We start from the raw sequence: 23,457 nt of genomic DNA, 5'->3' as shown, positions 1-23,457 counted from the left end.
TTCATTTCCCTGAGGGGCTAGATTTAAATGGTTTGGTCAAGGAAGGAGGTGAAAATGAGCCAAGCAAATGCATATCATGGTGGAGAGCACTTTGGAAGCAGAGAGGACATCAGGGAGCCTCAAAGGGAGTGAACTGGGTAATTCTAGGGACAGAAACAAGGCCATTGCTTTGTGAGTGTCACAGGAATGGTCAGGCTAGCTGACAATCAGCTGCAGTCAGTTTTTTATTTTAATCCTGATTGGCAGTCATTGAGCGTTTCAGGGAACATATTATTCAAGGATCACGGGCAGTGCTCTGGAATGTGAATTACAGGGAGGTGATAGTGGGTTGGACCCGGTTGTAGTTCTGGAGTTGGAGAGAAGTGGACAGATGGGGAGTAGGGTTTGGAGGAAGAGCCTGTGAGTGTGGGCTGGACATTCGCAGGACAGAAAGAAACTGAGGCTGACACTAGGTCTGGTCACCGAGGCAGACTGTTTCAGGTTGTGAGTGGAAAATCAAAGATAATCCCAATGCTGTTAACTAATTTATTGCGAGAATTTAAAACTGCCAAGCAGACTGGCCTCCCATGACATCCTCTTTCCTGTAAGAAAGTCCACTTGGGAAATTTAATTGGTCCACAGGGCACAGAGTCGGGCAGTTTTAATCGTGCTATCCATGTCCCCCGCCCGCTTGCGGCTAGGCCTCTCCAGTGCTTGCTTCTCCGCGAAGGTGCTAGAGGCCGTTAGCTCTTTATTTTAAGCAAGAGGCAGCGTGGCCTGTAGAGCAGGGGTGGTGGGCTCAGAGCCACCTCAGGTACAGTGATGCACGTTTCCTGGTACCATGACAGGAAGGGCACCAAGGTAATGGAGGGAATGGATTTGAGAGAGTGTAGGAGAGAAACTGTGGGACTTGGTCACTGATTCATGGCAGGATGGTATGAGAGAGGGAGGGAGGGAGAGAGGGAGAGAGGGAGTGAGGGAGAAAGGCCTTTGAATGGCTTTGTTCTTGCATCTCAGTGAGCCTGAGGTGTCTGGTGAAAGATGGTGGGGTATGATCAGGGAAAGTAAAAACGGTGAGCGGCCTTCACGTGGTACCCTCTGCAGCTAACGCTTTAACTTGCAGCCCAAGTCAGTCTGCTCAGTTTTCTGGAAATTCCCAGGGCGTGTGATCAATTAGGAAGACCTTCAGTGTTTGTTCCTCTACCCCTTTTTGTGCGGCACGACCAAGTACTGTCTTATAAAATGAGATGTGTTTTCATGTTAGCCCATTGCTCCTCTCAGGAAAGGCAGTGACTGAAAGCTGTACAGTCACCTCTGTGAGATGCAGGCACTGGCCCGGAGTCCCCAGTGCTTCCTGACGCACGTGGGCAGACAGGGCTGTTCTGAGCCATGTGAGGAAACCAGGCCCTTACATCAGATCTCTCCACTGCAGGGATGAAGGCAGCAGACCCCACAGTCCACAGGACCACAGGACTGCTGAAGACAGAGGGAAGGGCCTTTTTCCTGGGCTGATGGCTCTAGTGTTATAAACAATGACACCCATGCAGTTTCTGGTACTTCAAAGTGTGATTTCAAATGTTTAAATGAAACTTTGTGTCTACAAAGCTCACTGAGGGGATCATTGTGTCAGACTTAATTAAATGCCTCAAAATCTCAAATGCTTTTGAGTTCCTAAAAATAAAATACTTTATAGAGTAGAGGCATCCTAGGGCTTTTTTTAGACAATTTTTGAATTTTGGTACTTACGAATACTGGCTAAGACTTATTGAGTGCTTATTGTGTGACAGGCACTGTGCTAAAACCATCCCTGGGTTCTTTTCATCTTCAAGCAGACCCGTGAGATAAGATTAGGACCCGTCATTATCACCCCATTTTACAGATTAGGTGACTGAGGCTAAGTGTTTGCAAACTAGGAAGGGGGGCCACACAGTGCTATGAGTGAGACATAACCCAAGAATTTGGGCATCACAGCTCATACTGGTTTCCACTGCACTCCATTGTGCACATAAATCTTTCTTATGTTATTCATATTCCTCTGTTGTAAGAGTGCGATGAGCCGTTGCTACCCTGGAGATGTGGCGATGTCTGCGCTGGCCAGGTACTGGATGCAGTCCAGCATGGTCGCATCAGGACCTGGCGACACCCTTCCTTGTGTGCGACTGCCTGGTGAGGTGGGTGGACAGGAAAATGGGCAGCGTGGAGAAAGGGGAGACAGTTTTCTATGTGAGTATAATGACCAAGAGTTCCAGCAGACTCCCAGGAGCCTGCATTTGTTAAGATTCCTAGGAGAAAGTGTGTATCAAGCTCCTGTGTTTGACATGTTGAGTTAAAGAAAGGCAGGATTGAGAAGCCCTTTGAGAAGGAGCAGGGCCGCCAGGGGCTATGGGACTCTCTGGTCCTACGAGAGTATTAAGGACACCCACAGACACGAGATATGATGGATAGGGTTGATGTGAGCAAAGGGGGTGGGTGTGGGGAAGGGCAACTTCCCTTCTACTCATTATCTTTTATTTCCCTTTGTTTTTCTTCTCTCATTTTCAGAGCAGTGCTCTAGGTGTGCGTGTACACTCCTGTGTGGGTGTGTCGCTAAGGGGAGGGAGATTTCTAACTTCAGAAAGAAAAACTCTTCCTTCAGTAAACATTTATTGAGTGTCTGCCACATGCCAGGCACCTTGATAAATCCAGAGGAGACCCCAGGAACCGTGGTTCTGACTGTGGAATTTCTTCTGTAGCCAGGTGGGTTCGCCCTGAGTAGACTAGTTCTGGGCTGTAAAGCACTTTGATCTTGTCTAGGGAACACGCCTGAAGAGTTCTGTGTGTCTTTCTGTTATTTATTGTCATCATTCTTCCTTAAGCTAAACGCTTAGGCGAGCACACTTTAGTCCTACAGCGATCCGCTGTTGAGTCCAATCATGCACATTCTTGACTCATAAATGCCAGTCATCCGCGCCATCGCCCAGCCCAGCTTTTTAGTTCTGCTGCTGCCAAGAAATTGTTCAGCAGACGCCCCGCTCAGGTGTGCAGGGACACAGGACAAGCTATGCTGTTTCTGTTTATATCCTCGGCCTAGCCACCCCTTTCTCTGTAGCCGGCAGGATTTCCTGGGGAAGCTGTCCGTGAGGGTGGGCCAGGGCGAAGCAGGATGTGATGACACACAGCCTCCTCTGCCCTTTGGGAGCTGCGTTGAGATCCAACCTAGTTGTGATTCCGGGCCCACCCTTCCTAGTTTGCAAGTTTCAAGGCCTGTTCTCCTGCCCTGGATTGGGGGGTGGAGTGGGGTTGCGATAGATGGGTTTCTGCTCCCTTGCACTCGACCTTTCCCATTTCATGCTGTGTCATGCAGTACTGGGCAAAGAGCTCAGGAAGGGGCGCCCCCCAGAGCCCCTCTGTGTCAGCATCTCCAAGCCCCAGCTTTTCCCACAAGGCCACGGCCAGTCACCCGAGGGCTGCTGGGTCAGCTGTGAGCCCAGGTTCAGGAAGAGATGATGGATCAATCAGATGATGTGCTAATTTGTTTGGCTTGGCCAAGCACCCAAACATATGTTTCCTCTAACGTGGCTGAGTGAATTATTTAACTGTATACCTATGCAGCTTAGTAGTACTCTTACCTAACGTACACTTTTATTTAAAAGTATAATGGCGGGGGAGGGTGGGAAGCTACTTTCTGTGGAAGGCCTCAGCAGATGGCTTTATAATTTAAATAAGCAGTAATATCAGCTAATGTTTGTTACATACCCAACTGATGTAAGCCTATATTTCGGAGGCGATAAAGTTTGGTTTTGGAGTAAACAGGCATGGATTTGATTCCTGGGTCTGCTTTGTATTCGCCATGTGACAGGGGACATGTCTGTCACTTCCCTGCGTGTCTGTGCCCTCTTGGGAATTGTACAGTTAGTTGGTGAAACTTACTTTAAGTTTCGTATGTTTTAAGTGAAACAACATATGAGAATACTTGACATATAATACAGGTATTCAGATGCTCAATACATGTTAATTTCTCCCTTAACACTTGTTCTTCCAACCTCTCCAACACACACACACACACACACACACACACACACACACACACACCAGTTTCTAGTTCTAGCATATTTTATAAACTTAAATGGAACAGAAGCTAATCCTTTGAAAGGCAGCCATATGATGTAAGAAGCTGCATGTTGTCTCTTCCCCTGGGGGGTACGGATTCCTTCAGTCCTTGAGTTTTTATTAATTGCCAGCCTGTGTCTGTCTTGTGGTGACTCTGCAGAGAGTTACAGATGCATGGCATTGTAAGAAGACACAGGCGCTGGCCTGGCAGGGCTAGTACCTGTTGGGAAGAATACCTGGAGGTGCACATGTGAGCCCGCTAGGAATAAACTCATGGGAGGTAGAGTGATTGTGTCATCATTAGGGGAAGACGGAGCGTAGGAGGGACCTGCCCTTAGATACACCTCCCTGCTACAAAGGATGAAAGGGCCATTTTGGAAGCTGGATTTATCGTGGCTTCTACATCTTGTTTTTTATCTGTAGGCATTCTGCTTCACACTTTGAAACTATTTCTACCTGGACAAAGATGATTTCATTATGAGGCAGTAAAATTTTTGAAGCTAGACGATCTAGCTTGGTCATGATATTCAGTAACATTGCAAGCAGCAGTGGTGGTTGTTACTGATGAGGGTAACTGTTGATTGAGTTCTGGGTGCCACATGCTGTTTTGAGTGCAATACACGGATTATCTCATTTATTTGGCAGCATAGTCCTGTGGGCAGACACCTCTCTCTCTGAGGCACAAAGAAATTGAATACCTTGCTTTCTTGAGGTCAGAGCCTGGGATCTTAAACATTGCACCTTACTGGCTCTTCTTTATCCTTGACAAAAAAAAGAGAAGTAAACCCAAACAAACTGACAAAACAACAACAACAAAAATAACCTTCACAAAAATATATAATTTTTCAATAACAAATAGCACTTTTCTCTTTTGTAGTTGGAAGGTGGGAATGAGAAAGGGCTTGTAAGGATAAATCAAGTGATTTCTCAAATGTCCCCCTCTGAACAAAGTATTCTGTGGTCTTTTAAGTGTATCCGGACATCCTTTATTAACAAACTGTGGAAAATGGACCAAATCCAGTGCAGTTCTAAGAAACAAGTAGGTGATTAACTGTCATCAAGAAGTATATTGCCAAGTGCTTCATGCTTAGTATCTTTGCCTTGGTTATCTCCTTGAATGTTGCTGTCAGAATATCTACCTCATGGAACTATATTTTTCAGGACTGGCTAATTCTCTTCTTTCCTCCATTTTTTTAAAATACCTTTTAGTGGTTTTGTCGCCACAGACGGGGATGGGAGAGATGAGCCTAATGTCACTGGAATAATGTTGAGGAAGAAATGAAGTGAGGTTGGAATTACTTGCCTACCTTCTTAGACATTTTCTGAATTATATGTATGGGAAAAATTAAATGGGCTTTTCTATATTTTTGTCTGTAAGTCCTGTAAGCCTTCTGTGGCCATGCTTGTGGGGGTGGGGACAAGACTTGGTGTCAGTCTAGGCACAGAGCCAGGATGCCCTATGGTAGCGGTTCTCAACCCGTGGGTCGCGACCCCTTTGGCGGTTGAACGACCCTTTCACAGGGGTCGCCTAAGACCATCCTGCATATCAGATATTTACATTACGATTCATAACAGTAGCGACATTACAGTTATGACGTAGCAACGAAAATAATTTTATGGTTGGGTCACAACATGAGGAACTGTATTTAAAGGGCCAGAAGGTTGAGAACCACTGCCCTATGGGTTTATGGTGCTGGCTATGTAAGTACAGGCGAGTGGGAGAGGAGCCTTCTACTCCCCATACTTCCCTACCCACCTGCCTTCTGGGACCCAGGAAGGTGGTGGAGTACCTGCACTTGGAGAACTGTTAACTAGAATGGCCTTTTGAGAATCTTTATTTCCTGTATTTATGGCCTGGTTTACTTTTGGAGGCCGGGTCTTATTCTGGGATATTCATTAACAAACCAATTTTCCCTACTAGTAGCTGTTCACAGCACTTTCTCTCTAAATGTAATACAAAAAAAAAATTATTTGCAGTTATCAAACTCCATCATTTATGATGTAGCTAGGCAGACCATTTTGAAATAGTCTGTACTGATTCATACATACTGGAATAGAACAAATACTTCTTTTTGGATTATGTGAAAATGTTTAAATTGCCAATTGTGTACATGTAAATTACATAAGGAAGTCCAGCATCACCCCACCATGCATTCAGAAACACTGTCCCAAAAACCTGTTTCCACTGCCATGCTCTTTCACTTTTAGGCTTGTAGGCTAGAGCCAGTCCTTCACAAAGGCTTGTCTATGTAGTGAAATAATTTTCTTTTGCTAGTGGCTGTTTTGCAATATTATGCTTTACTGTGTTTGACTTTCTCACATTTATAAAACTAATAAACTACGTAAACATAAAAGTGCTAAGTGTTAGGACCGACACCTCTTAGGAGTTTGTTTTTAATAAGCTTATGTAATTAACACCTTGAACTATATATTCCATTTGTTTCTTTTGAAATCATACAGAGAACAGGATGATGCACATACAAAAGGCACCAGCATGGTTAATACTGGCTTTTCAAAGTATGATGAGGTCATGGGTCTTTTAGAAGTTAAAACTTGCCAATTACTTTTAAGTCGGAGGACTGAGGAGTAGATCTGTTAGTTAAAGAAAAAGAAATTAAAACATAAGCAATATAGAAATCATTTAAACGCATCTCCCAAACAGCCTGAGCATGGTTCCTGGCACAGTGCTTGCTGATTGATGCTTTTCTTGCATTCATTCATTCACAAATTTATATTGAATCTTCTAGGCCAGTGGTTCTCAACCTCCTGGCCCTTTAAATACAGTTCCTTATGTTGTGACCCAACCATAAAATTATTTTCGTTGCTACTTCATAACTGTAATGTTGCTACTGTTATGAATCATAATGTAAATATCTGATATGCAGGATGGTCTTAGGCGACCCCTGTGAAAGGGTCGTTCGACCGCCAAGGGGGTTGCGACCCACAGGTTGAGAACTGCTGTTCTAGGCACTGTCCTAAGCACTCAAAAGTGAACAAAACTTAGAAAAATCTCTGTCCTTACGGACCTTTTATTTTAGCTGGAGGAGGGAAACGAAAAAGACAGGAGTAATGTGCAAACCAGTTTAAATAGTGAAGAGTGGTGAGGAGAAAGATAAGGCCAAGAACCGGGTTGGAGATGGTGTGTGCAGGAGAGGGAGGGTGCACTCTCAGGTAGGACGTCCCTGGAGAAGAGGTGTTTCAGGAACCTCTGCAGGAGACGGGCTCATGACTGGGGAAAGTGCAGTACAGGCAGGAGAGGAGCAAGTTCAAAGGCCAGGCGAGGCTGATGGGTTTGGAGTGTGGGAGGAGGAACAAGGTAGCCAGTGTGTGCGCAGATGTGATGGGCCTTCCAGGCCACGCGGAGACTGTGGCCTTCACTGAGTGAGAGCGGAGCCCGAGGAAGGGAGGCTTTGAGCAGAGGGACTGGATTTGACTTAGGTTCTAACAGGGCTGCTGTGTTCAGAGGCTGCACAGGAGGCAGCTGAGTATTTGGTTTCCTCGGATAACACAGAGCTGTTGAATTGCTATGCTTTGTGAATGGAAAAACACGGCTCATCCTGACGGAATCAGCATTGAAAATAAACCCCAAAACCTAGGTGACCCTTTAAGAGGCTTGATAGTACATTTAATTTTCTTTGTAGGCTCTCCTCCCACATTGTGGCAAACAATTAAAATAAAAATTTGTCCTGTTCACATCACAGAAAAAAAAAGTGAAATTGCCCTTTTTTTTATAGAGCAGTTGAGAAACATAAAAAAGCACAGGTGGGTGATGGACATGTTTTAACTAGTTCATTTCCTTTAATGAGATTTTTTCATTGGAAATCCAAGAGCATGGGTAGGAAGAAGGGGACTATGTGCAAGCAAACACTGACTGTAAAACTGTTCAAAGAAACAAGGTTTGGCTGATGAGTAGATAAAAGTGTTAACTCTTCCATAAAGTGAATTGCTCTTTTAAAAAGCTAGACATTAGATATTGAAACATTAGATTGAGAACTCCAGTGGTGATGTTAGTGAATTCTCAGCTCCTGAGCAAATTGGAAAAATGGGTGTGTGTGTGTGTGTATTTATACACACACAGACAGACACACACACACACACTGAATGGCCAGATTATTATGACCAGCCAGATTATTATGACCACCCCATCAGTACAAAGAAGTGCATTAGTTATGCAAATAATAATAACAATAATAAAACTTTGAGAGTATTTGCTTAGGAAGTTTTCAATATTCAGTATTTTTGGAAGTGTCAATGAAGTACTGATATATAGTGTCAATGAAGTGTCAATGAAGTATTCTCTCTCTCTCTTTTGTGATAATTGGCTCAATAGATTTATGTGCATTTGTTTTAGATTTTTGTTGTTGTTCTCTTAGACATAAGATGACTGTCAAGTTGCACTGTGACCCCGTATAGAATGTGATACACAGCAGCTAATCTTCACTCTCCACTTCCAATATGTTTTTAATCTCTGAGTAAGAACAGAAGCATGTGCTTAGGGTCCTCTTTCAGAGCACTTTCACATTATATTCTTGGCAAACGTGTAAGTCTTTTATGATGAACGTTGAGATCATCTTGAGGGGGAATGATGTAGTTAGGAAAGAACTTTTCTTCCCAAAGAAATTGCAATAAAAGTATGGCCATCATATCATATGTAATATTTTATATGGTTACATCCATAGGTGGACAGATATGTAGATATGGAAACAGATCATACTCAACGTTTATGTGCCTGGAACAAGAAGAGTAATGTGGTGGTGCTGATATTCTCTAGATTGAATTTTCTTAAATCTGCCAGCAGAGGTTGGAATGCGATACAGGATGAAGCCAACAGGTTGTCCCGGTTCACCCCACATGTACAAGTGGTCTCCAGAGCCCCTACAGGCAGGCCTTAGTGCACTACTTGCTATTGTGTGAGTGACTTGAGGGGCCCAGGAGTAGGTCACAAGAGCAAATGCCAGAACCTAAGTCATGAAATATGCTTGAGAAGGGTTAGGTAGGTAACAAAGAGATGTTTTTGAATCACCTGGAGTTTTTCCAGGGCAGTGAGTGAACTGGTTTCTCCCTGACCCTGGGAAGAAATCACCCAGTTGGTGCCACATGAATGAAATACACTAAATGGTGTCCAGTCAATAGGGACAAACAGGTTTCCCCGCAGCCCATTGTTGCTCATTCCCGGAAAGGGAATATGCATGTCACTGTGGCCATGGCATTGCTCTAGTGTTTGCTCTCTGACAACACCCAAACCAGTGGCATCCAGGTGTGGTTTTCTGCTGGTCTCCCTGATGGCAGCTGAAGGCAAAGGATTCAAGCATGTAAGCCCCTGATGTATTCAGTGCCTTTTCATATGAGTCTGCCTTTGTTTCAAAACGCTCAGTGGCTTTTCCTGTCAGGATATGAGAAGAATGTGAGACTTTAGTGACCTTAAGCCCATTGAACTATCCCTCTAGTTTTTTTGGTACAAGAAACTTACATCGGATTCCAACAAGATTTTTGACCCTCAACATGTTAAGAATTATCAGTAGTAAGTGGAAACAAAAATCAGTATGTCCTGAAACTGGACAACCGATGGATCCGGGCTGTCTGTCACTACTTGGGTCAATTAAGCAGAAACAGGCTTGAATCATATATGAGCATTTATTCCAATAATATAGCAGCATGGGAGAGCAGCAGGTCATCCACAGATATCTGCTCTGCACCCCACCATATGCCAGTTGCTTATATTGGGTAGAAGGACAAAGGTTATATGGGGGGAAGGAGGCAAAAGGAATAAGAATGGGTATGCAAAATGGTATTACAGGCATGGGGAAATAGGAAAAAGGAATAAAAATGGGTATACAGATTATAGGCAGGCGGGGGTGGGAGCCTCTGTTGTTTGGACAATAAAGTTGTTAATCTTTCCATGGTAATAGGCAGTTCTTAACTCTCAGGTTCCAGCTTTCTTTAATCAGAGCTAAGTAATCAGGGATTAATATTTCTTATAATTATAGCTAGTCCCCAATATTCTATTTCTGCCCCTAACAGTTCTATATGTGAAGAGACCTCAAACTGGTTCCCTTCTCTTCTCCTGACCCCTGTTCTGCCTGCCACACCCCTGCATTGATCTTTTAGCCACTTCTGGTAGCTATTCCTCTTGAAACAGGTTAGGCTGTCTCCTGACTCAGAGGAACTACATTTGTTGGCCCTTCTGCCTAGAACCTATTCCCCACCCTTTCACCTAGGACTTCATTTGTCATTTATAATGATGTATTTTTGTGTTTGGGTGTCTCACTCACTGGTCTGAATTACTGTTGTAAGGTTGAAAGCTCGCCTTTATGTTAGGTAGGGAGTTAGACATGAGCGGCTGGGGTGGGACCTGTCCTGACAGATGTAACAGGAATGTTTCTTCAATAAATTCCACTTTGCTTTACTTTCATTTTCATTGACCTTAAAGTCTTTTCTGCGTGGTCAAGAAGAACTGATGTGCCAGCTGGTAACTTCAGTCTGTAACACTTATATGTGAGAATGCTGGGCTAGTGGGTGTATGTCATTGCATAGTTATTAACGCTATGGCACCCTCAGGAAGGGGAGAGATCAGCTCTACTGACTTCCATTTATTCCTTCATTCATTTCATCATTCCTTCATTTATGCACTGATAGATATTTCTCAGGTAATTGCTAAGTGTCAGGCATTTCATGGTGTTAGCTGCTGAACATGCAAAAACGAGTAAGACCCAGCTCCAATCCCTGGGCAAAAATAGAATATTGAGGACTAGGTACAGTTATAAGAAATATTAAGCATGCTCTATTAACCGTGATTGCCTTGTTCTGATTAAAGAAAGGACATTCTAACCTGGCTGGGAGTTGTACACCCCAGGGACCTGGGAGTCAATCGTGGACCTGGGAGTCAATCTTGGAATATGGCCTATTCTCATTCAAGAACTGCCTATTATCATGGAAAGATTAACAACCTTGTTGCCCAAACAGTGGAGTCCCACCCCAGCCCGCATTGCCTACTTCCCGTGCCTGTAATTCCTACTTCTCTGTGTCATCTTTATCCTACCCAATATAAGCAGGCGGCTTATGAGGGTAGGGGGGTTGCAGAGCAGATTTTTGTGGATGACCTGCTGCTCTCCCATACTGCCAGCAGTATTGGAATAAATGCTCATATGATTCAACCCTGTCTCTGCTTAATTGGCTCAAGTAGTGACAGGCAGCCCAGACCCAATGGTTTGTCCAGTTTCACAACTTTCAAGGACTTTAAAGTTTCCTGGGGACAACAACTATGTAAATAATAAAAGTCACTCTTTAAAAATGTCTTAACATAGAAAATTTCAAATACTACAAAAGTAGAGAGAATATTTTAAAGATCCCCTATATCCCAGCACTACAGTTATCAATAATGGTCAGTTTTATTTCACCTATACCTGTACCCACTCCTCTTCCCTCCCCCCATGACCTTGAAGCAAGGAAGACATTAGGTCATTCCACTGTGTGATTTACTCTGATGTCCTGGGAAGATTAGGTGTCATACAAAGTCCCTTGGGAAGGGTGGGCTGCTGTCTGTGGGTCAGTAGGGTAAAAGAAAGGGGTTGGAGGCAGAAGAAACAGCGGGGGCGTGACTTTTGTGCTTCATGTTGTAGTTTGATTTCTCCATAACTAGTGCATGGATGGGGAGGTGGAGCCATGGTAGAATCTAGAAAAGGCAAACAGTTCAGATAAAAGGGCTCTTGTATTGCAGGCAACAGACTGACTTTGTCAAATCTTCACTGGGAGACATTTACAGTTTTCACGATTTATATTTTGAAAGTTACAGTGGGCATGGGATATAGAGTGGGTTGTAAATGAGATGGGATTGGAGAGAGGGTGGAGGGTGAATAGCTGGGAAGCTTTGTCAGTGGCTTGAAACACTGCTAGGGTTAGGATGGACAGACTTTTTCAGACATTGAGGGGAAAAAAAAGAGATAGTGGAGAAGAAATGTTATAAAGATTTGTTTATGACACATTATAATGTTATATTAGACTTAGTGACCTCTTACTTTGGGGATAAGGGAATTACTCCTGAGAGTCGGATATGATTGAAACTGGTGGGGATGGAGAGTCCTGAGTAGGCATAGGCATTTGCCTGCCGCTAAGGAGGTGCAAAAAGGTTTCTGAGAGTTATCAAAGCATAAGTTTGGGGCATCGACTTTTTCAGTACGGGGTCATGTGATTAGTATGCTCAGGTTTGTAAGTCATGTGTATTTTTATTGATAACACTGAGTAGGTATTACCTGCCAGTTCTTAAAAAATGTGGCCTTTTGGCAACATCACCAAGAAAGAGTTTAATCAACACTAGTTCTGTGACAGTGAATGGTCATAAGCATGATGCCTGTTGCCAGTTTTGATCAGGACATCAGGACTTCCACTCTCATTTAACAGCCCCACTGCCCTCAGGAAGATCCGAGGAAATCAGCTAGTCATTCCAGTGCTGATTCCATGGGCTATCTATCACACCTCCCGACCCTCTGCTCAAGCTGTGGTAGAATAGAATTTCCACAAAACACAGCAAACTCATATTGTATAAGTTTTAACACTATAACCAGGAATTTCAGAATTGTTCTGAGATTAATATATTCATTTCCAAATGTCTAAGACAGGGGTCCTCAAACTTTTTAAACAGGGTGCCAGTTCACTGTCCTTCAGACCGTTGGAGGGCCGGACTATAGTTTAAAAAAAAAACTATGAACAAATTCCTATGCACACTGCACATATCTTATTTTGAAGTAAAAAAACAAAACAGGAACAAATACAATATTTGTATTTGCATGTGGCCCGTGGGCCGTAATTTGAGGACCCCTGGTCTAAGAATACTATAGATCACTCCCTCCTCCCCCCAATCAGATCTTTATTGGTTAAATGCTCGAGAATGTCCACACACTTATGATTATGTGTCAAAGGCAGCCAGAGAAAGTCAAAGTGTGATTCATACTCATCAAATCTCTGAATCTGATCTGAAATTGTGACTTCATTCCCACCCAACTAGCTCACTCTGCTGTTCCTTCCAGATCTGTTAAGCTCTGGGCAGTTTAGAAATGAGAAGTGAGTTCAGTCTGACATCGCCATCTGCTAAATTCATATGTCCGTTTTGAGTGTGAATCTGGACTTGAACTTTTTAGAACAAATTGCCAATGTTCCAGTCTTCCCCATGTATTTTCGAGGTTCTGAGAGTTCCTGTGAAATGTCCTGTTTGAGACATTGATAGCCCAGCAAATTGGATCTTTCAGAGCCTTTAATTCAAAAAGACCTTATGCTAAGTACGCAGTTTAGTAACTTAACCCTATGACTGCATTAAAATAAACTACAGGCCATACTTGGCTTTTCTGTCCAGTAATAGTAAGCATTCATGTTTCTTGATTTTATATTGTTTACTTAGCACCTACCACAGTATTTGGAATGTCATAGGTGTTCAGTTTTGAATTACATGGAATTAATGTAATATTCCATTAGGTGTTGATGATTGGAGGGTGTAATTTTATTGCCTTGATCACTTGCTTCATCACACCTAACAACCAACGTGATATGAGAGATACCAGCATGTGGTACCAGCATGCGGAGGTAATTTCATTCCATTTATTGTAGTAACTCCTTTCCATGGCCAGAAAACTGAGTTTGTTCATATTTAGACCAAGCTTTTTCAAGTTCCTTCCCTGGAGAGAATTAAGGATTACAAGTTCATGTAGAAGATTTTGATAACATTTCTTATGAAAAATCTCAAGCTCTTCATAACCTAGGGTCAGGCAGGCTGCATTGGGGCTGACGGAGGAAGAAGGGAAGGACGAAACGCTTCTGCTGTGACTTTAAACCCATCTAACTGCTGATGACATTTCCCCAAGAGAACAGGAAGCACAGGAAGAGAAAAATGCAGGAGAACCTTGGGGGCATCTGCGTTTAGGCTTGACTGTGGACAAGGGTTGTGAGAATTCCAAGGAGACCCATGGGCAGGGAATCTATAATAGACTCCAAAGTAGAGCCTTGCGGGGCAGATCCATCAGTGACTTTCAAACTTTTGTCACAGGTTTCCTGGAAGGTATATTTTTCATCAGGTGGATGGTCTGCACATGCATAACTGGAACGAATACTGTAGGAAACAGTGCAGACAGTCCCTGATGTATAATGGTTTGACTTAAGATTTTCCGACTTTCTGATTCTGATATCAGGGAACTTGAATGTGGCATTTTGAATTTTGATCTTTTCATGGCTATCGATGTGTGGGTTGATACTCTCATGATGCTGGGCAGTGGCTGGGAGCCATAGCTCCCCATCAGCTGTGCTGTCAGGAGTGTGAACAACCGATACTCTACAGTGCACTGTGTTGCTAGCATTTTGGACATTTTTGTGTTTTGTGTTTTTGCATCCCATCGTGTCTATGAAACACCCATATGTGTGTCTTGCTTCTGGTGAGAAGAAGCAGGCAGTTATCCTAATATGAAACTCAAGATAATTGCCTAATTGTGGGCTAATGTCAGTGTTTGGAGCATGTTTAAGGTAGGCCAGGCTAAGCTATGATGTTGGCAGTTAGATATATTCAATGCATTTTTGACTTAATGATATTTTCAACTTATGATGGATGTATTGGGACGGAACCACATTATAAGTAGAGGAGCATCTGTACCCTTTTTTCTTGGGCCATAAGCCACCAACATTTTCTGCTCTGTTGGTACTGTTCTATGCTCTGCAATGTTATTTACACAAATTCTGTTCTCATGCCTAAATTTATCTTAGGATTCTGGTGGCTTAGTCTGGTGTCAACCTAGAAGCCAGAAATGAATCGGCAGGGGCCATATATTTTAGACTCTGACGGTTGTTAGAGGGTGCTGGGCATTGCGGCAGCCCTGCAGGGTGTCACTGACCTGCAAGCTTACCTGTTAGCACGAGGCAGTGCCCAGATCTGCAGCAGGTCCAGGTCCTGCCAGCTCGCCTTCATCTTCTGGGGAGTCCTGAGCCCAGTGTGTGTGCGGGTCCAGCATGAAGAGCTCAAGCTTCTGTCGTAGGTCACTCCCAACTGCCAGGTAGGAGTTGATGAGAAATAGACATGGGTTCCAGTTGTCCTCATGGTCCCCGGGTTCTCATGGGCTCTGTTTTGTTCTTGCTTTTTCACGACCAGCTTCCTTCATAACTGCCGGCCTGGCCAACCTATGGTGGCTTTAGGCTCAGTAGTACACGCAGAGGCAGCAGCCTGTGCAGACTGTTTCACCAACTGCCAATTACCCACAGCAGTTGTGCTTCTCTGATCTGACCTTGACCTAAATAATATGACCTGCAGGGTGAGTACCACTGCAGTTGCTTGTCTATTTGGGAATAGGAAGGAAATTAGAACTTTTTATGTATACTTGTTTTTGTCTCATTTAAAATGCCCATGTTTGTGTGTATTTTTAATGTAAATAGTTATACTAGTTGTAAATGGACATATTTATGTTAATAAGTGCTTATGGTTGTAAGTAGTTATATTTATAAGTAATTATACTGTATTAAGAGATTCCCTACCCCAGTCCTTTTTTTAAAAAAAAAAAATCCTCACTGATGGATATTTTTTCCATTGATCTCTAGAGAGAGTGGAAGAGGAGAGAAGAGGGGGAAAGAGAGAGAGAGAGAGCCGGGGGGTGGGGTAGGGAGAGACATCAGTGTGAGAGAGATACATCAACTGATTTCCTCCTGCACGCACCCTTCCAGGGCTGGGGGTTGAACCTGCCACCCTTTGGTCCGCTGGCTGGCACTCTAACCATTGATGGTTCACTGGCTGGCACTCTAACCATTGAGCCAAAATGGCCAGGGTCCTACCCCAGTTTTTTTCTGTTATTTTTTCGGAGACCTTTGAAGGCCACTGTCTGAGAAGCAGCTGCTGAGAGTGTTGGGAAGGAGAGAGTGTTAGTATTGCCTGCTGTGAGGCCCCTCCTTCATCAAAAGTGCATTCCTGTTAACTGGAGACCACTGATGCACAGTAGTGGGTGTCATGGCATCGAGATCGTATTTGCCCAAGTGATAATTAGACATAGGCTTTGGCAAGTCCTGGGTGTTTCTGGAGAGAAGGGAATGGAAGATGTGAAATCAGCCACCCTCCAGCCACCTGCCCCGTGGGTGTGCCCCCAGGGCCCTTCCTACCCACCAGGCATGACCTAATATGTCCCTTTAGAATATGGTTTGGTTGTTATGTACAAAAAACTTTCTGGAGACAAACTATATTCCAGCTCAAACCATGTGCAGAAATGCTGAGAATGATTCTTCAGAGAAAAATATTTGAGGTCAATTATTATATATTCAATGAATTTCTCCAGAATGATGTGGCAGGATGAAATGACAGAGCTGGTACAAACAGTGACATCTCACAAATTTAAAAATGCTGAAGAAGGATCCAGAATTAAAGACTTTTTTTTACGGCAGTAGCAATTTCATTTGAAAGGTTGCTGAAAGTGTTTATCACCTCAAAAATCTTTAAACAAGCTAATTAAGAATAAAACACATTGTAAAGTCATTGGTTAGGTTTCATGGATTTAGCTTGTAGAGGATTTAGCTATTTACTTGTCTATCCTTCTCCAAAACAACAGTGTAAATATCACATATAAGCTATATTACACTGAGCCGTGTAAATATCACATATAAGTTATATTATATCAAATATATCCTATATGTACTTATTATTATGGACAGAAAAGGTAGAGACACAATAAATAAGTGAGCCAAGAGTCTCAACTTTGGGCATTCAGAGCAACACATCGAGTTTTCCCTTGAGGCTGTGTTTTTATACATAGTATTTAAAATAGCAAGGCCACACATTTATTTGCATTTCATTTGCATATAATCTGCATACAGCCTTACATATTACACGTGTCTCCTGGGGTCTTCAGAGTAATTCCCCTTCTCCCCCCCAAGCCTGTGAAGATACTCTAAACCAAAAATGACATCTGGGGAAAGAAGAAACAAAAATAACAATCTCATAGTGCTTTTAGTTTTCACTTTTTCCAGAAGACAAAAGTACCCTCGGAGGTAAAAATCAGTTGTTGAGAGAACAGTTCTTTGTTTCTTTTCTCCTTAATTGTAAAAGCAGCCCCCCACCTCATCCTCTACCCCCAGTCTGAACTGTTTGGTACATAGCCCCTGATCTCTGTTTTTGGGCTGGTGTGTAAGAGATGGATGTTTGGTAGAAACGTGTGCTATGGCTTTGCAGGAAGAATACACAAGTATTGTCTTCCATTGAGCTGACACTGGTAGTGGGACCATAGATTTAATTCAAGTCTGTGCCAGTGACCTGGAAATCCACATGGAAAGATGCTGTGACATGGTCTGTAACAATAAAAGGGAAGAGAACTTGAATTTGCATCTCTCTCTCTCTCCCTCTCTCTCTCTGACAGGGGTGGGAAAATGCTTGTAAAACAATAACGTGACACAAAATTTCACAACTTACTTTTAAGAATTATTTTGAGGAAATAAAAATTTCCCCTGTCCCCAAATTTGAATAAACATTGCTTCAGCCTCTAATGCATGAGAATCAAAGAAGAAGTGAAACAGATTAGGCAAGTATTAAACTCCGGAGCAGAAAATTTAAAAACAAAAAGGTTAAACGAGAGTTGGTTTCAGTGTTTTAATAATTGTATCTATTATAATAAACTAGAGCTGATTTAAAGTTACTATAGTTAGTTTATTTTGTAACATCAGTGCCTCCAGACATTGGCATTGTAGGGTGTTGAGTCAGACATGGACTTCATAATCAAAAGGAATATGCGTACTAGGCGTGGAGCTATCGAAATACAGCTGCATTATTTAAATTCCCTACAACTAATGTTGCAAACATTTTTCATGAGATAAATATTTTTACTGACAGGTCTGTACTATCTCAAGTAAGAACATGTTGGATAGAAACGATGCAAAGGTTTTCAGATAGTCCCGAACGAGATGGATGGGAAGGCTCCTTTCTGGGGATGGCAGACAGGACTAACTTTAAAAAAAATAATTTTTTTTTGTGCCTTTTTTGGCATTTAAATCATCAAGACTGATGAAAGTGCTAATTATGGGGACTTAGTGCACATCTGGAAAGCAATTTGGGAAAACACAGAGGCAGCTGAGCCACCCTGTTTTGAATGATCATTTGCTGAGCAACAAGTATGGAGTGAATACCGCAGCCTAAGATGTTTGCTGTCTTTGGCCTGACTTAGTTGAACAGCTGTTTTCTCCTTCATGAGCTACAGATATATTTTGAGGCTCCCACATTGCTAGGAAGTTCCGAGTGATTGGGAGTGAGGGCTGGGGGACTAAATGTTTTTACTAGTAGGAAAAGAGTTTGATCAACAGCTTCGAAACTTTGGAACTGCAGTGAACGGTTGGTTTTGAAGGTGTTGCTAGGATATTTGAGAGAGGAGAGAAAAAGGGGAAAAGTAAGTGGAACAAAGCTACATTAATAATTGAATTTTTTTTGGAGTGGCCTTGATTTAGTCCATGAAAACAGTGGGTTGTGATAACTTGTACAGCTCATATAAAGGCTGGTTATTTTTGTGTGAAGGCAGAATTCCAGATGAGAGTGCTTTGGCTGGGACACTACAACTCCTAGTGCCTCTGTAAATGAGGGATAGATAGATAGGTAGATAGCTAGGTAGGTAGGTAAATAGATGATAGGTAGATGATAGATAGGTGTTAATTTCCATTAAGAATGTATAACATGACTAACAGGCTCACTCAGACACTCAGGTATTAGATGTGGATGTTGTACTTGGTCGAAGGTGACAGGTATGTTTCATTTCCTGGATGGATGAAAGAAGGTTTCTGGGTGAGGACAGCAACGTGTTCTGGGGAGACCAAGACCACTCTAGAGAGCCCAGGGTCTCCCAGAGGCCCTAGTTGTTGTGGGGAGTAGCAGGATCAGGGTGAAAACTCATAAAACTGGGTTTAGATAAAGTGTTTGAATGTCCTGTGCCCTCCACCTTCTAACACACTCCAAAGGGAGCTCTTTGGTTTCTGTCTCTGCTGGGCGAGTGAGCTAAGAACGGGGTTCTCGGAGAGAACTGGAGGGACGGTGAGGGCATTGTTTCCTTGACGTGTGAGCAAGCATCCCAGGGTAATGGAGGCAGATGCTGATGCTAAAGGTGGCCCGGCTCCCTCTGTCCTCGGAGCTGTCCAGGTGCTTCCCCGCTGGCGGAGGCAGCTGTGGACGGACCCTTGCCTCGGCGGGCACTTTGCTCTCACAGTCCTGGCTGTCAGTAGCTGGTGGTCAGGACAGATGTTCCCATGGGAGCAGCTCACATGCCCTCCCTCTTTGCTGAAGATTCTTCCAGTCCTTTCTCCTGGTGTTGGCCCAGGTGCACGGGGTGGGAGAGGGCCCACTGGCGGGAAAGCCGCCAACTTGGGGGCTGCTTGTTGATTGCTGTCTGGCTCCGCTGGTCCGCCCAGTCTGCACACCTCAGCTCCTTCCTCAATGGGTTGGAACTGGGGAGGGAGGTGAAGGGCCCTGAAGCCGGGCTGGTCAACTTGGGGCTTATTTTGTAGGATGGGACATGGGGTGGTGTGGCTAATTCCCAGGGGCGAGAAACCCAATCAGATCTGTTTACTAGTGTATGGCAAGGTCACTTCAGCGGGTCACTGGCAGATTAGGAGGCAGGAGGACCAGGTGGGAGGTTGTAGACGTTCGTGCGGTGGCCCGTGTGGCATGTGCTGCTGCGTTGAGCCGGGTCAGGGCAGACCTGTGCATCGTGATTTGATTTCACCAATTATTTCAGGAACCTCACCTTAAGATATTCTGAGGTGCTTTCCTCTTTCCTAAGAGTGACTGTTTTCTGGCATTTTCCTTGACTGAAGACAGAAAAGCAAAGGCCCGTAGGGTAGGCTGGCCGCCTCTGTGGATTTCCTCAGAGGCTCAGCACAGAGTCCACCCCTGACTGATGTTATTTCCTAATTTACTCGACAGTGAACATTTGAAGAGCAGGGTCGGTTCCTACCTCTCTACACTGTCCATCCAGCCTGTCCTTTCAGACAGTGAGGGAGTGACTTTTGCCCAGACGTGTTCAAATATCTCACTGGCCTTGGACGAGCCCCCCTGCCCCCTAGCTCTATCCTGGGGACTTGGAGGCAGAGGCAATTACCGCAAATGTGGGAAGGGAAGAATATTTTCTAGAAATTCATTGCTTTCAATTTCTGTTTCCCCGTTTAGTTCTGTAAAACCAGGGGATGCAGAAGTGGGAGTAGTGATGATTGTTGCTCTGAGGCAGGCTCCTGACAGGGGCCCCGAGGTCTGCAGCAGAAGGCTCTGGAGTACTCTTGGCCCCCAGACCTGAGCTGCGCCTGTGTGCTTTTCAGTATGAGACATGTTTCCCTGTGGGGGTGGTGCTACTGTGAATTATGCCAAGAGGCTGGCCCGGGGCCTGTGAAATACAAAGTGTGTGCACCTTTCAGGTTGTCTAAAACTTGCATTTTTGGGGGCTGTCTTGGTAAAATCATTTTTCTGGGTTGCCTTGGTAAGGTCATTTACTCAAACCAAAGGAAGGTGTGCTGGGAGGTGAAAAGGGGTAGGGGAGACCTTTCTCCGAATGAAGGGAGGAAGGAAGGAATGACTAGAAGAAAGGGCATAACTTACAAGTGGCTGCAGCATGTTTGTCGTTTTAGGTGTCTGTGTTCAGACATGTATTTAGGAATCAGCTCCCTTAAAGGAAGACTATCGTTGGAAACATGACCTTGTAGTGAATGTTATGAACTACGTAGCTTTTGAACACTTACTGTGTACCAGGTGGACTTGGATGGGCTAAGTGCTAAGTGGTTTATGATCCTTCATTACTCCTCCCTGTGAGGGAGGGACTGTTACTCTCCCACTGTTGCCAGAGGTTAGGAACGTGCCTGAGGTCAGGGAACCATCACTGCCAGCGAGCTGGGTGTGAACTCAGGAGTGTGGGTTCCAGCACACCTTCTGGGCACTTTCCTCAGGAAAGAGACAGATGTGATTCCTTATTTGTTTAGGCGACTTTGTAATGTGTACTTTTGCATCTGTACTTGGAATGACTCCACTTTCCTGTGGGTCTCCTGGGAGGGGATGGTTCAGGTGTGTCCCAGATGCAGCGTTCCCCGTAGGTTGCTGAAATCTCGGATGCCAATCAGAACTTCTGGGAGTGGTGTCCTGGCATCAGGATTTCACAAAAGCTTCCCAGGAGGTTCTGATGCAGCCAGGGCCCACGGGGCTTTAGGGAGCCTCGTACTGACACATGCCTCTGCTGGAGGTACCTTAGCCGTGCTAAGCAGGCAGAGGTGTGGGTTAGCTGTGGCTTGGGTACCACACAGTCCCAGGATGGGAGCCTGGCTTCTTTGCTCATTAGCCCTGCCAGCTGGGGCTGTTGCTCAACTTCTTGGAGTTACGGTTTGTCTATCTATACAGCAAGGAACTAGGTCCTGTGTCCAGGGGCTGTGCTGACATTTGGAATTGTCACCTGGCACATGTTCCCCATGTAATAAATGACAGCTATCACCGAAAGCCCTGTGGAGAGGGAGATGGCATGGCATGGGGCGTCTGCAGGTGGACTGACTGTCTTTGTTCTTTCCCTGTTTCTCCCTCCCGCCCTCCTCACCTTCAGGATGGCTCCCTGGGCAACATCGATGACCTGGCACAGCAGTATGCAGATTACTACAATACCTACTTCTCCGATGTGTGCGAGAAGATGGAGGAGCTGCGCAAACGGCGGGTTTCCCAGGACCTGGACCTGGTGAGTGTGTGGCACTGGGGACGTGCTCCTGCCCAGCCGACTGCTCCTGTCCCTGCTCGTGGCCCAACACCCCCTCCTTGGGCCTTCTACGGTACTGATGTGCATGGAGCATCAAACTGCAAGCTGCTAAACTAGTTTGGGATGAAAAATTTCAGATCCCTAAAGGGTTAATAACCCAGTTCTGCATGTATCAGACTGAATGAGTATTGGCTGGGGCAGTATGATCAAAACTTTGTATTCATTAAAAGGCTCGATTTTTTTTCTTTAACTTAAGGGAAAGGATGTTTTTACTGTTGGCCAGTATATTAAGTACAACCTTTTAATTGACTTTTAAGCCCAAAGGATGTCTAAGCTACTTCTGTCCTTCCTTCCTACCTTCCTTTCTTCCTCCCTCCCTTCCCCTTCTCCTCCTCTTTTTCCTCCCTTTTTTCCTCCTTCTCCTCCTTTTAAAAACAAAATAAGATTTAAAAAAGCAAGAACCGCCCCCCGCCTCCCCCCTCCACACACACACACACACACACACACACACACACACACACATCTCCCACCTAGCAATAACCATGTTGGTATTTTAGCAGATCTCTGCTCAGAGGTTGTCTGGGCATTTTTATATCAGCAATGTAATTCTTGCTTTTTTCCTTAATATTTTATTATATTCTTCCTTTTTTAAAAATATGTTTTTATTGATTTCAGAGAGGAAGGGAGAGAGAGAGATAGAAACATCACTGATGAGAGAGAACCATTGATCAGCTGCCTCCTGCATCTCCCCTACTGGGGATCAAGCCTGCAACCCAGGCATGTGCCCTTGACCGGTATCGAACCCGGGACCCTTCAGTCCATAGGTGACGCTCTATCCACTGAGCCAAACCAGCTAGGGCATATTTTTCCATGTTTAAGACCTCTTTGTTACTATTTTCATGGCTACATTCTCTTCTTTCACTCAGATATATTGAAATCCATTTGGCTGGTTTGTAAAGGGTTTTATGTGTATAATTAGTGGAGCATTTGAACTTGCATGTGATAAGTAGTAACTGAATAGCTTAGATTCTCTCTAAATAGATAATCTATATGTATGCTAGTATTTCCATGTTGTGCATTTATTGTAAAATACCTTACTGGAACTTCTGCTTTACTAGTTAAAATTTGCTGCTTATGTTATACTTGAATGCATTTTGGTTCAGTGCTTTTCAAATTGTTTTGTTTCCCTGTGGTGACTTAAGACCACTTCAGGAATGTGAGGCAGACGAAGAGGCTAAACCCTCTGTGCCGCCTCACCACATCTGGATTACCTCCGTTTTGGCCATCTTTTATGTATCAGAGGCTATGTGGACCAGTTTTAAAATAGAGCTTTGAAATATGAATCTTAAAAAAAAAGTTTGAAAATTATTGATTCAATTGAATCCTTAACATTATTTTTCTTAGAGTAGGAATGAAAAAAAAAGACCCATTAAGAAACTAGCAACAGATTCTCTTTTATTAATAACTAGAGGCCTGGTGCACGGATTCGTGCACCAGTGGGGTCCCTCAGCCTGGCCTGCCAGGATCAGGCCGAAACCAGCTCTCCGACATCCCCCAGGGGACCTGGATTGCGAGAGGGAGCAGGCCAGGCCGAGGGACCCCACTGGTGCACGGTTGGGGCTGTGGAGGGATCCTGGGAGGGCTCGAGGGCGTGTCCTGCCCATCTCACCCAGTCCCGATCGGG

General features: G+C 44.2%; 1 protein-coding gene across 2 annotated transcripts in view; it reads left to right on the top strand.

Annotated features, from left to right (window-relative positions):
- The window catches only part of SASH1 (SAM and SH3 domain containing 1), a 163,887-nt gene that overhangs the window by 20,079 nt on the left and 120,351 nt on the right, over window positions 1-23,457 (top strand). For both annotated transcript variants that reach the window (XM_081094037.1, XM_081094036.1), the window contains exon 2: window positions 21,627-21,755. In XM_081094037.1, the coding sequence (XP_080950163.1) occupies window positions 21,627-21,755 (129 nt within the window). The remainder of the gene's footprint in view (window positions 1-21,626; window positions 21,756-23,457) is intronic.

This window comes from Myotis nattereri (genome assembly GCF_964212035.1).
Source record: "Myotis nattereri genome assembly, chromosome: 6".
Taxonomy (NCBI): domain Eukaryota; kingdom Metazoa; phylum Chordata; class Mammalia; order Chiroptera; family Vespertilionidae; genus Myotis; species Myotis nattereri.
The sequence above is the reverse complement of the archived record's forward strand: the minus strand, read 5'-3'. Positions and strand labels throughout refer to the sequence as shown.